The 13,199-nt window shown below is 56.5% G+C and overlaps 1 protein-coding gene across 1 annotated transcript in view; it reads left to right on the top strand.

Moving 5' to 3' along the window:
• RABL6 (RAB, member RAS oncogene family like 6) overlaps window positions 1-3,552 on the top strand; it is a 53,372-nt gene extending 49,820 nt beyond the window's left edge. Inside the window, exons 14-15 of the mRNA XM_054646425.2 lie at window positions 794-843; window positions 1,484-3,552. Of these exons, the coding sequence (XP_054502400.2) occupies window positions 794-843; window positions 1,484-1,687 (254 nt within the window). The 3' untranslated portion in view covers window positions 1,688-3,552. The remainder of the gene's footprint in view (window positions 1-793; window positions 844-1,483) is intronic.
• The last annotated feature ends 9,647 nt before the right edge of the window (window positions 3,553-13,199 follow it).

Below are 13,199 nucleotides of genomic sequence, written 5' to 3'. Positions count from 1 at the left end.
CTGAGGAAAAAGGTATTTGTAGGTAAGAGTGACAGTCAAACAGCACATGTGAAAAGTGGTGCTGCTGTGAAGCCTCTTGTGAAGCAGCCAAGCAGGTAGTCCCCTGTTCAAGGAGGTTTTGTGCAAAGGCAGTGGACACTCAGCAACCAAGTCATCAGCCATAATCATATCTGACACATGTGACAGGGATGGACTCTGGGACTTGTTTGGTAGTGTGAAAGTATTCACCCCTGTAGAGCAGGGATGCTTTGGGAATGTCATTTCCATATACAGTGTGAGCAGCAGTGAGTGTTGGCCTGCCAGGGTGTCCCATCTGCTGATACCGTGTCCTCAGTCATCCTCAGAGAAGATGCCTGGGAGGATTTCCATCAGAGGGGAACTGTTCCCAAGAGCTCTTCTTCATTTCTGGAAATAACAGTCCAGTCCCAAATTTGGCCTTTGGACCAGTTTGTAGAGCTAGACTCTAGGTGTGTTTCTTAGTAGCTGTGACTCAGTGAATGCTAGGTCAGTGTTGATCACACGGATCATATAATGCTCATAATTAAACGAGACAGATATGGTTCAGTCAGGGTGTGAGTGCTGGGGCCTGTGTTGCTTCCCAAAGGGGCACAGTTTGGCCTGGGGTGCTGGCCTTGCCTTTGCCCGTGGATGCCCAGGATGGAGCATTTTGTTCTCAGAAATGGGGCCAGGGCAGAATTACAGCTCTTATCATTTAAATTAAACACAATGTTTCTGGGTTGTTTTTTTTGTTTTGTTTTGTTTTGTTTTGTTTTTTGGTTGTTTGTTTTAACAGATAAACAAGCTTCTAAGGAGAAAAAGAAGAAGAAAAAGAAAAGCAAAGAGGTATTGTTAATTAAACAGATCTGCCGTGTTACCCACCTGCCAAGAACAGACGTGGCCTTCCGTGGTTTCCTCCTTGGGAAAGGGACTTGGTGGACTCCCTTCTATGCTCACATCCTGCACCTCTGATCTCTGCCTCCTAGGCTCTGCAGACCACTGAACTTCAAAGCAAGCTTATAGAGCAGTTGAATTTTGGAAAGGGAGTGTGTGAGTTTGTAAAATACAGGATGAGGAAGAGCAGTGCCTCTCTGCTACACTGTGTTCATAGCACCATGATTTTCAAGCAGAAGGGTGCCCACAACATATATCTCGTGGATAGTGAGGGAAGCCTGCAGGAGGCTTTGTGCCATTTAAGCCTGTCCAGTACCGTGGTATTGTTGGGCACAAACTCTCAGAAAGACCAGTGCCCTGTATAACCCAAATGGTTTGTCTGCTTCTCTGTCCAAGCTTACAGAAGGGTCTTCAGTGCTTCAACCTGAGTAAGAGTCCTAATTCAGTTGAAGACATCCCTGCTCATGGCACGGGGGTTGGACTAGGTGCTTTCCAGCCCAAACCATTCTTCAGAGTCAGGTGTCAGGGCAGTACATCCTGGGTCACTGGCACTCTCAGAGCATTTGCTAATAAAAATGTTCTCATTTTGCAGGAAGAGGACAAGTCAGTGAAAAAGAAGAGCAAACACAAGAAGAGCAAAGAGAAGGAGGAGAGCAAAGAGGAAAAAGAGAAAAAGAAAAAGAAAAAGAAGAGCAAGGAGAAAAGCAGTGAGATAGATGAACTTGAGGCTTTTCTTGGCGGAGGAGGAGCCGGCGTGAGCAAACCACGGGGCGGGGGGGACTACGAGGAGCTGTAGTTTGGCTGCGAGTGGACTCTGCACCATGGCTGTCTCCATCTTCTCTGATGAGTCACCCCAGGACAGGCACAGATGTGTAAAGCTTTGGCCCTTCACTGTATGATCTCTCAAACCAGAATGAGCAAAACAAAAGCTTTACATCTATGTGTGCTGCTCTGGTGCATCGTTACACAAAGAAAACCAAGCTGAGATGTACATGAATCAGGGGAAGGTTCAGGGCATGGCTCCCAGGCCTGCTGCCAGGCTGTCAGTTTTTCTCCTTGCAGAGATGCCCCATCAGGTTACTGGCAGGCTGTGGGGCAAGGGGACCTGCCTCATGCTCCATCCCTGCTGCATTCCACTCCTGCACACCTGAAATTCCTGTCTTGTTAAGAGGAGTGCAACCAAACATGCTGCATGAACACATCATGCTTGACTGTCTCAAGTCTTTAACTTCTTATCCTTCCTATTTTTTTAAGGAGAAAGATTATATTTGCCATTGCTTCACCCAGCAGTTGATGAGCTTTAAGTCAAGCAGATCATGCTATGGTACAGCTCTCTAAAGCAGCAGGCGCAGGGACAGTGTGAGAGAGAGTGTGATTGTTGAAGTCCTTTGAACAGGACCTTTCTGCACAGCAGCTTAATTAACCCTCACTGGTGCTGCTGTTGGAATTCATGAAGCCCATTGATTTCCGTGGCCCCAGTGTCTCAGACACTACATGTAAGCTGCTATGCAGTTTGGGAAGACAATGAAAAGTGCAAAGCTAACCTGAAAGAGAGAAAAAAATCAGTGTTTTTCTGCATTTCCCACCCTTGAATTTGCATATTCCAGAATCCCCTGCTGCTGGGACCTCTCAGGGACATGACTCCATGTGGAAATGAAGATATCCAGAGCTTCAGAATTGGCTACAGGGCAGTGTTGGCATGGCAAGGCATTTGCTTCTCAGGCATTTTCCAGTCAGGCTGTAAACCCTGGCTGCTGCTCTGTGCCGAGAGGGACCAGCACTGCAGCTCAGCAGCGTCCATCCTGCTCCAGCCTCTGTCCATCCTGCAGCCAGCCAGTGTGCTGACTTTCCTGCCCCAAGCAGAGAGCCTCCTCTGTCCCGTGAGTTTGGGAAGTCTTTTAGTTTTTGCTTTGAACTTAAACCTATGGATTAGTACCTGCTCAGCAGCCATTGGAGGGGCACTCTGGCCACCCCTTGGTACTCACCTGTGTCTCAGTCAGCAGTCTCTGTGTTTGATGGAGCTGGTCAATCCTCTGTACCCCTACTGGCTTGGGTCTGGGGTCCCTTGCTCAGCTCAGATGGTGAAGCTTCCTCCAGGTTCTGTGCATTACATTCCCCTCTTCCTTGTAAGTTGATTTGAGGTTTGGTTTTGTTCTCCCTCACCCCTTTCTGTTGTAAAATGTCAGCCATGAAATCCAAACTGGAGTTTCCTTCTGCATCCCTATAAAGCAATGTTCTATTGATCCACTAACCGTTCCAGAGCTGTCTTGACCAGCAGGCATTTCCTGCTCCATTTTTCTTTTTCTTGTGCCCAAAATGCACTTGTAACCATTTCCCTATAAAACAAACTGGTTTCTTGCTGTATGAGCAGTGCGTTGTTCAGGTTTGTCTGCCATTAGCATTTGCCTCTGAGCATTCCACGTGGCACTGTAGGGAAATTGCATGGGACAGTTCAAACTTTGCACAGCCGGGGAGGAAAAGGAAGATTGAGACGGGACCGGTTTGCTGCCCTTCTGGGCAAAGGCAGGTGGAAGTTCAAGCCTCAGCTGCTGCAGTCCCGAAAGTGCTTCTGTTCCATCAGGACTTTGAGTCATGTTCCATTTTTGCGTTGAAAAACCCTGGTACAGTCCATTCTGATTATAAAGCTCTGTTGTACACTTGTCTCTGCACATCTTCTTCTACCCCAGAGCCTCTGTGCCTGGGCTCGGGAGCTGTGTGTCCCTCCTTGTGCTGCTGTGCTCCCACACCTCACGGGAAGGGGGTGCTGAATTAAAATTCATTCCAAAGAAAAGGAGCTGAACATAAAAACCATGAGTTCTTTCTCCAGAACTGATGTCTGCCCTGAGGGAGCTGTTGCTTCCCCCAGTGTGGAGGGGCGGGGGTTTGCTCAGGTGTGGCTGCAGGGGGCTGTACTGGTGGCCAGTCCCTGCTGACTGGGGCTGGCCTCGGTGTGTCTGGCTCCTGTGCCAGGTTTGCTGCTGTAGGAGCCTCCACATTCCCTGCAGCTTGCCAGCACAAGGAGCTGAGGCAAAAACAAGCAAAGATGAATCATTCTGCTCCAAAATACTCCTGTAAAAGAGAAAAGTAGATGCGCAAGGATCTGCTTACACTGGCTGGTTCTACCTACGCTCGAGCCACAGGAGGGTGTGTGGCATGGTTTGGCTTCTGCAGCAGGGCCAGAGAAATCCCCACCCTGTGGTAAAGTGGGAGTGTGGAAGGGAAAAGCAACAAAAAGGCTGTTTTTATAATACACACAATCCCAGAATGATTTAGGTTGGAAGAGACCCTAAAGCTCATCTGATTCCAGGCTCCTGCTGTGGGCAGAGACACCTTTCAGTAGACCTGATTGTTCCAAGCCCTGTCCAACCTGGTCTTTTTAGGCTTGGGCTTCTCCCTTTTCCAGGGAATGCTGAACTGGTTTGAGCTACAGCATGAGCTGTGACCCAGAGCCAGCAAGCGTGAGGGAGGGGAGAAGTAAATAGGCCTTGTTTGAGCCAGGCTTTCCCTTGCCATCCTTTCAAAGAAGCTAAATATAAAAAGTATGTACGTGCCTGTCATTATGGGGAAGCTTCTGCAGGATCACAATGATATAAATAGTTACTGCAAGCATCTCTGCAGGTACCAGGGTATTTGCTTATGGTTTTTATCACTCATCAAAAAAAAAAAAAAAAAAAAAAATCAAGAGCTTGAGGCTGAGGAGCTACGTTTTCTTGGAGCTAGTGCTGGTCAGAGCTGCAGGGGCTGGGTTTTGAGCAGTAGGAGGGAAAAGTGCAGATTTATCACTGCATTTTGGCTGGGGTTGTTTACCCAGCACAGCATGGGAAGCCTTATCCATCAGGGACAGGGTAGTGCCTGCTCCCCTGCCTGCCTGGGATCTCCAGGGCCACCAAAGTGTCTTGGCTTCCACTGTGCTAGCTTGGAGCCAGAGCACTCAGGATAAGCCAGGACAGAGCTCCAAGGGCCCCTGCTCTCACCCAATGTCCTCCTGGCCAGGATGGCCCAGGTGCTGTCCCATTCTCTGCAGGTGTTTGTTTGGGGAGCATTCCTTGCTGTACCCATCCCTGGAGTGGGACAGCCCAGTGTGACAGTTCACAGCTGTTGTCACTTGGCAGCTCCTGTGTGTGACAGTGCAGCTGCTGAGAGGGGCTGTGGGTGCTGAGAGGGGACTGTGGGTGCTCAGAGGGGACTGGGTGCTGAGAGGGGCCGTTGGTGCAGTCAGACTCAGGAGCAGACTGACACTGACCTGAGCCCAGCAGGTTCCACCATGCCTGACAACCTCCTGGCTCCTCAGGTGGGAGCAAGTTTTGGGGAGACCTTCCCGCTGCCCTGCACCAATGGCCTGAAGCTGCCCACCTCCTCTGTTCTGTGCCTGCTGTCCCCAGGATTCCTCCTGTGTGCACAGCATTACCCTCCTGATGGCCCAGGTCTCCTTGGTACAGGTGGCTGGCTCAGCCTGCTGAAAAGGTTCTTCTTACATCAGTCTGTCCTAGTGGTTGACATAAAACTCCTCCCTCCAGGGATCCAAGCTGCTGAGCCACCTGCGCCAGCCCTGCAGGGCCCATGCCAAAGGGACCATGGCTGATACCTGGCCCGTGGCTGTCAAACCGCAGGTAGGGAACCAGCCCAGGACAAGCAGACAGGTCCCTGCAGTTTGTGCCACCACCACTCCAGCTGTTTCCCTGCCCATAGCAAGTGGTTGAAACCAGCTGATATTTAAGGACCCTTCCAACCCATAGCATTCCATGATTTTATGATACCTGTGGAAAGCTCTCCATCACCTTCTGCTTGGCGCTCAGGAGCTGTCTGATCACTGCCATCCAGATTTATTCCTGGACAATTTATGCTGATTTGTTACTTTGCCAGGGCTCTTGTTTAAGTGCTGCTCCCTCTCCACAGCCCCTTTACCAATGGGGCTCTGTCCCTGCTCCACCATTGTCCTGCTGGCCAGGGCTGGTTCTTAATGATTCCCATATAATCCCTCTCCTACTGACCCTGGGATGGGCTGGCCTTTTCCACAGCTGTAGCCTGTGTCACCAGGGCACCCAGCCTTCTTCATCCCCCATGGTCAATGCCAAGGGCCACATTCGAGGAGTGCCCTGATGGTGCCCTTTGAGGGATGCAGCTTTGCCCTATTTCTGTTGCTCCCATAAAGTCACGACAAGTCTCCCTAGCTTGCCAAGGCCTGGGGTGGGAATTTGCTTCCTTCCTCCCAGCAGTGAACATGAAAAAGTCATTGGAACTTGGATTTTAGCAGGCCACAAAATTAATGTGTAAAGCTGTGAGTGCTCTTGGAGGCTTTGGGGGGGGCTGTGGGGCAACCTGACTGCCCCCAGCCCTGGACTAGGATGGACCTGGGTGGGGGCTGGATTGGGGGCACAGTGGGTTTTCTGCCTGCAATGTCCCTGCATCCAAGGGTCCAGGTGCCTGGGGAGCCCATGGTACTTCCCTGTCCTTTGGGATGCCCCAGAACAGCCAGATGAGTGATGGTGGGAAAATCCTGCAGTAGGATGGGTTTAGGGAGCAGGGCTGTAGCCTAGCAACAGCCTCAATCATGGCATAATAAAATTAATCTAGTGCTGGCTCAGTCTGCTGCATAAAGATACTAGGGCAAGTAGTTGAGCCTTTTTAACTGGTGGGTTTGCCTCCAAACCAACCTGCAGCATCTGTGGCATGTCTGAAGTGTTCCTGGCCCAAAGGTGCTCCACGGTTAGTATCCAGGCTTCCTCTTCCAACCCCGTGGCAGGGTGGTTGCTGAGCAGAGGGAATTATCCTCTGGTACCTTCAGTGAGCAATCCTGGGCCCTCCCAGGGGCTCAGACAGACCCTGGTGGGGAGAGGTGGGGTGAGGTCAACTAAACTGGGGACTCGGGCAGCCTGTAGGAAACAGGGCTCCATTCCAGGTTAAAGCAGGGCTGACGCCTGCACGTGTGCTCTGCTTGGAGCTGCATGGGGATACTGCCATGGAGCAGCCGGTCTTGGAAGCCCTTGAACTCCTGGGTACCCCCAGGGTATTGGCAGGCTCTGCCTTTGGGCAGGAGCAAGGAGGGGAGGCAGTGGTGCAGCTCTCCATCGCCACAGAGGGGAAATGGGAGGCGGACGGGGGGTGCTGTGCCTCCTGGTGGCAGGGGACATCTGCGGGATGTCAGTCCCGCCTCTCCGTGCTCCGGGATGGCACGGAGAGCACCCCCAGTGCCTGAGGCTTGGCCTGTGCAGCAGCCACGGCTGTAGCCCAAGCTGGTCTGCAGCCTGGCTGCGGGAGGGAGTCAGCCAGCTGGGGAAAGAGCAGGCTTTTCCCTGGAGCCGGCAGGAGAAACACCCCTCCCCATGGCTTTGGCAGGCAGTGGCTCTGTGACACGTGTGAGGTGATGAGTTCCTGCCTGCTGGGGCCGTCACCAGTGTCTGGGCACCCCTGCAGCTGTGGGAGGTCCCGAGTGACCAGGCTCTGTGGCATCACTGAGGGGAGCTGGAGGGAGGCTCAGCACCCTGCCCAGTGCACTGGTGTCAGGGCAACACCGAGATCCCTCCTCACAGCCACTGTGGGGCACAAGGGGATCTGAAACGGGGTTTGCCTGTGGCCCTGCTGTGGGTCAGCAGATGGATGCCCTGAGCCTGACCTCTAGACTGCTTTCCTGTGAGACTTTGGGGACTAACTAGTCCTTCCCAATGAACCCCAACAGGAATGTGGGGTTACAGCTCTCTGTGCAGGCAGGGACTTCTCAGTAGCTGCTCAAAAGGCACCCTTGAGTGCCACCAAAGCCCAGGAGCCTGCAGTGCAGGGTCCAGCTCCCTCCCCAGCCCCCAAGAGGGCAGCAGGGCCTGATTTCTCCCTTGGTTCACAGCTGGAGGCAGGGAGGGGATGCGAGGGAGAGAGGAGAGACACCGAAGAGAAGAGACCCTCCTGCCCCCAGCCAAGCATCACACTGATGCCAGCCAGCTTGGGAAAAGGAGAGCATCACCCACAGACAGGAGCTGCAGGGTGCCAGCAGCATCTCATCCCATTCCAGCTCTGCCTCTCCCAGCTGTGGGATCCCCATGTTTCCTTGGAAACAGGATTTTGCAGCAGCTTGCAGTGGTGCTGCCTGCAGTGGGGGCAGAGGCCCATGCCCACAGGACTGCCCTGCCCTCTCTGCGCCCCCAGCCCTGCCTGTGCTGCTCCCTTCTCAGCCCTTCCCCAGGAGCAGGGGTGGGATGGCTGCCAGACCCCTTCTGCTCCCCCGAGGCTGATCCTGCAGTGGGTGCTCTGTGCCCACCCTGTGGCCCCACTGCGGCTGCCCACACAGGAAGGATGGGGAACAGAAGGGCCGAGAAAATGGGAAGGTATCAAATGATCAAATATTCATCCCCGCTGTGAATTGAGCAGCAGGATGGAGTGGAGCAGCCCCAATACTTCCCGGAGTCACCACATCACATATGAGTCCCCAGCATGGCAAGGCACTGGGTGCCAGTCCACCCCCATTTCCCACAGGGGTGTCACAGCCCACAGGGTGGGCATAGGTGGGTGCCACAGCCCCCCATCCGCATTTTGGGGTGCTCCGCGCCGTTCACCCAGTGCTGGAGCCCTCACCACCGCCTGGGTGACTGTAGCCCCTGGGGGGGATCCAGCACCCACTTCCTGCCCCAGCACAAGCCTGGCCAGCCCCAGCTGCAGCCTTCTCCCATGGAATCCCGTCCTGCCGGGAGCGCGGCACGGACCCGACATCGCCTCCCGGTGCTACGGGTGGCACCCTGACCCCTTCCGGGCCGCATTCGGGAAGCCGAGCGAGAGCCAGGAGCTGCCTCAGCGGAGGCTCACGCTCGACTCGAGGCGCGGCCCAGCCCGTTCCCGACGCAGGCATCACCCCGCGGCTGCAATCGCCCTGACACCGGCTCCGTCTCTCAGGTGGCCCCGGGGACGGGCCGGTGGTGCCAGCGCCGCGCTGTCGCTTCCTATCGCGTGCCCCGATGAGCTGAGCAGCCTCTCCCTCACTCGGCCCTGCCGAGGCCGCCCGGCCCTTCCCCAGCACAGCCATCTCGGGAACGTGTCCCCAGCCGTGTCGGGGACAGCGAGTCCCGAGCTGCCGGCGGGGTCTGACAGTGCCACCCTCCCCCCCAGACAGCCCCGGCTCCCCAGGCGAGCAGGAGCAGCCCGCCCTGGCCCTTGGGCAGGCGAGGGCACCCCTGGGCGGACAGCTGGGCCCCCGGCTCCCCAGGTTGGGCATTCTGGGGACCTGTTGGCTGCTTGGCATCTGCCAGCCGGCCACGTCCCGCTGGGCAGATCCCAGAGCGCAGCGGCCCTGGGCGGGCTGGATGTGCCGGAGGGGAGCGACGATGTGCCCTCTCGCCGTTCCTCAGTAACGCGCCTGGCACGGGGCAGAGGTGGAAACTGGGTTTTTTGTTTTTAATGTCCTCCCAGGTATTTTTCCCCAAGCGGTTTCAGAGTTTCTCTGAGGAATCTCCTCCTTTTGCTTTCTCAGAGTGGCCCATGTTGGCTTCCCCCGGCATCACCAGACCAGTGCCCCTGTCTCACTGCCAAACTGGGGCTGCCGGAGGGGTTGCAGATATATATTTGAATATACTGTTTGTCAAAATTTAGACAAACAGTAAATTCAAATGAGATTTTATTTTATAAAGCAGGTAAACCACTTAAAGCTCCACCAACACTTGAATACAGGTTTGTGATTTCAAATGGAATTGTTACTGCCTGACTGACTTGAGAATGCCCACGATTTTAGGACAGCTAACCCAGAGGATTTCCTTTGGGCAGTGTCCCAACCAAAGGGCAGAATTTCTGATGGCAGTCTTGCTGCTCCAAGGGCGATGGGCTCCACTGACCTCCACTGGGCCTTGTGGTCAGGTCATGGAATCACAAGCTGGTTTTGGAAAGGACCTTAAAGCCCATCCCATTCCACCCCTGCCATGGGCAGGGACACCTCCCACTGTCCCAGGCTGCTCCCAGCCCTGTCCAGCCTGGCCTTGGGCACTGCCAGGGATCCAGGGGCAGCCCCAGCTGCTCTGGGCACCCTGGGCCAGGGCCTGCCCACCCTCCCAGGGAACAATTCCTAATTCCCAATATCCCATCCATCCCTGCCCTCTGGCAGTGGGAAGCCATTCCCTGTGTCTGGTCCCTCCATCCCTTGTCCCCAGTCCCTCTCCAGCTCTCCAGGAGCCCCTTCAGGCACTGGAAGGGGCTCTGAGGTCTCTCCAGAGCCTTCTCCAGGCTGAACAATCCCAGCTCTCCCAGCCTGGCTCCAGAACAGAAGGGCTCCAGCTCTCTCTTCTGTCGGCCCCCCCCTGGCTGGGGTATGACCCTCTGTCCCTCCACAGCTGTCACACAGAGGTGACAGGTCAGCCTGCCCAGGGACAGTTGGTGCCATGGCTGGCCTGCTCCATGCTCCTGCTGCTGCCACAGGTATCCTGGAGAAAACCCTTATTCTGGAGGCCTCCCCTCACTGCCCACCTGCTCCTGCCCATACTTGCCTCCTGGTGAACCTCTGGCCCTCCTGGCAGTGTTTTGCACATGTCCAGGAAGGTCTTTCTAATGCTTCAAAACTGCTCCGTGCTGGCCCAGTCAGAACTGTGCTCCCCTACTTATGTCCCAGTGGTCCCTACCAGTCCCCCCTGTCCCTGACCTCATTGCTGTGCCTCCACAGGTCCTCGTGTGACCTGAGGGCTGGCTCAGGGGACCCCCAAGCCCAGCAGGTTTGGGGAGTGGCCCCTGCCCCTGTGCCTGGCCCCACCAGGGTCAGCATCCCCAGGGCAGGTGTGGGGGGTTCGTGTGCTGGGTGGTCCCTTCCTGCTCTGAGCTGCGCCAGGGGACACAACGGGGCTGGATCAGGGGATTTCCTGTGCCAGGTTCATGTCAAATCTCACAGCGAGCTCTCAGGGTGGCCTCAATGAATTGGTCTTTGGGGAGGGCTATGAGGCCCCAACACCACCCCCCTCCCCAGCTTTGCAGCTGTGTAGGACAGGTGTGACCGCAGATGTCCCTCCCAGGATGAGATCTGCCCTGCTTTGGGTCTCACCAAGTGTCCAGAGTCGCAACAGAACTCCAGGGTGACCTTTGGGCATGTTGTTCCTCTGTGCCTCAGTTTCCCCTTTCGATGGGACCCAGCAGAACTGAGTCTGTCACCTGCAGACACTTTGGCCAGGTCCACACTGGCAGGGGCAGGTGGGGAAACTGAGTCACAGGGACACAGTGAATATTGTGGCTCTGCTCCCTGTGGGGTCTGGGGGAGGACTCAGCACCAAGGAGGCAAAGGCCCCACAGAAAGGGGGATTTGCCCCCACACTGGCCCAGCTTGACTGCTACTGGCCTTGACAGGAAGCTACAGTGGGGCAGCCCAGACCCAGGGACAGAAGATGATCCTGCCTCGGGACAGGCACCAGGCTGACCTTTTCCTTGTAGGATTGCAGGATTCAGGCTTGTGAGATCCCTCTGGCTATTCACGTGTTCCTGTGGCACAACAGGGCGCAGGCAGCTTGGCTAGGGACAAGCCTGGACCCGCAGAGCCATGGCAGGGCCCCAACACCTCTGTCCTCCACACAAGGGTAGGGGACAATTCCATCCCAACCTGCTGAGTCCTGCTGCCCACATGGCTGTGCCAAGGGGGTCCCCTCCATGTGAGGGGCTGCCACCCCCGTGGGTAGTGTTCACAAGGCAGCCCCCCAGCCCTGCCACCCACCCCTTCTCAGTTCCTGGGGGGCTGGGGTTGCCTCCCGGGCCTAAGTGCCACAGACTGGGAACCCGGGTGTCACAGCCTAAAGCAGCAGCACGGCCCCGTGCTCAGGGCAGGTGACAGCCCTGAGCAGCCAGAACGACCGCAGCCCTCAGGGGGATCTTCTCCTCTGCCACAGGCTGCCACTGGCTCGAGCAGGAGGAGGAGGAGCAGAAGGAGCAGGAGAAGGAGGAGGAGCAGGAGGGGAAGGCAGTGTCCAGAGCCCCATTGCCCCGAGCACATGACATGGCGCTGTCATCTCCGGTGCGTGGAGACCTGCCCGCGGTGCAGTTGGATCCCTAAGCACCTTCCAGCCTGGAATAGCAGCCTCACACGAGGAGCAGATGGTCCCACTGTCCCTTGCCATGGGGCTTGGGGGACATGGTCCAACCCGTTTGTTCCCTGATTTCGGACTTGTGGTCACTCCAAAACCCAGAGGTCCAGACAGGTGACCTCAATCCATGCAGGTGTCACCCAGGGCCACAGCTGCACGGACAGAGGGTGGCACTGTAGGGGATGCCCTAAGGGAAGCATACTCCTCCATGCGCGGACTCGGCATTCCACAGGGATGGGCTCTGGCATCGTTCGGGTGATTGCACCCACGGGCGATGTGGATGGAGCCTGCCCGGTGCTCCGGTGGGCATCAGCGGCCACAGCGGCGGTGCTCGGGGCTGGCTGGCGCGGGGTTGGCAGCAGGCGGGAGCAGATGGAGCAGCACGGCGGGGACCGCGGGGACAGGAAGCCGGGGGCAGCGGGAGCGGCTGGACCAACAGCCGGAGCCCGTGTCCTGCAGAGAGGAACATGGAAGTGCCGGGGAGTGCGTGGGGGGCGGGGGTGATGGGGCCCATCTGAACCTGGTGCGGGGGTCCTTGGCCCCGTGTGTGCAGCAGGGACAGGCTCACCCTACTCCCAGCTCCTCCTCCAGCTCCTGTGCCACTCGTCAGTGCAATGAGCTCCTGGCGCTCAGCCCGGCCCCCAGGGCACACACCGCTGGTGCCAGTGGGCTCAGCAATGCCCACTGCTGCCAAGGGCATTCCTGCAGGAATCACAGCAGTGCCAGCCCACCACAGGCCCGCCAGCACTGCTCTGCCTGGCACCGGCACCAGAGACAGTGGAAGTCCGTTTCTGGAGCTGCAGTGAAAGAAGGAAAGGGTCTTGGCTACAGGGATTTTGAATCAAGCAAATCCCGGGGTGCACCTGCCATGCAGAAACGCACGGAGAGCAGCAGCCTTGGATCAGGGCTTGGAGCCATGGCAGGTACTGGTGGGTCCCAGGGCCATGGCCATGGCCCCTTGCCAGGGCACCCACAGGTGCTGGGGCTGCCCCCGGAGCTGTGGGCAGTGGAGGGCAGCTCAAGGAGGTGATGGGGGTAAACTGAGGCACAGCTGTGACCATGGGCCCGTGCTGTGCATCTCCGGATGCTGGGGCCTGAGTGTGCCAGGAGCTGTTCTGTGCCTCCTCCGTCCATTTCCATCACTGAGCATCCCTGTGGATTCCAGCCACCACAGGCAGTGACAGCCCCGGAGACTCTGGGAAAACGGGGCCATTCCATGGAGGAGCTTAGCAGGGGATTTTGCTGCCCAGTCGGCCCCGGCCGCGCAGAGCCGCGGTGATG

The sequence above is a fragment of the Agelaius phoeniceus genome, chromosome 21 (genome assembly GCF_051311805.1).
Source record: "Agelaius phoeniceus isolate bAgePho1 chromosome 21, bAgePho1.hap1, whole genome shotgun sequence".
Classification (NCBI taxonomy): Eukaryota; Metazoa; Chordata; class Aves; order Passeriformes; family Icteridae; genus Agelaius; species Agelaius phoeniceus.
The sequence above is the reverse complement of the archived record's forward strand: the minus strand, read 5'-3'. Positions and strand labels throughout refer to the sequence as shown.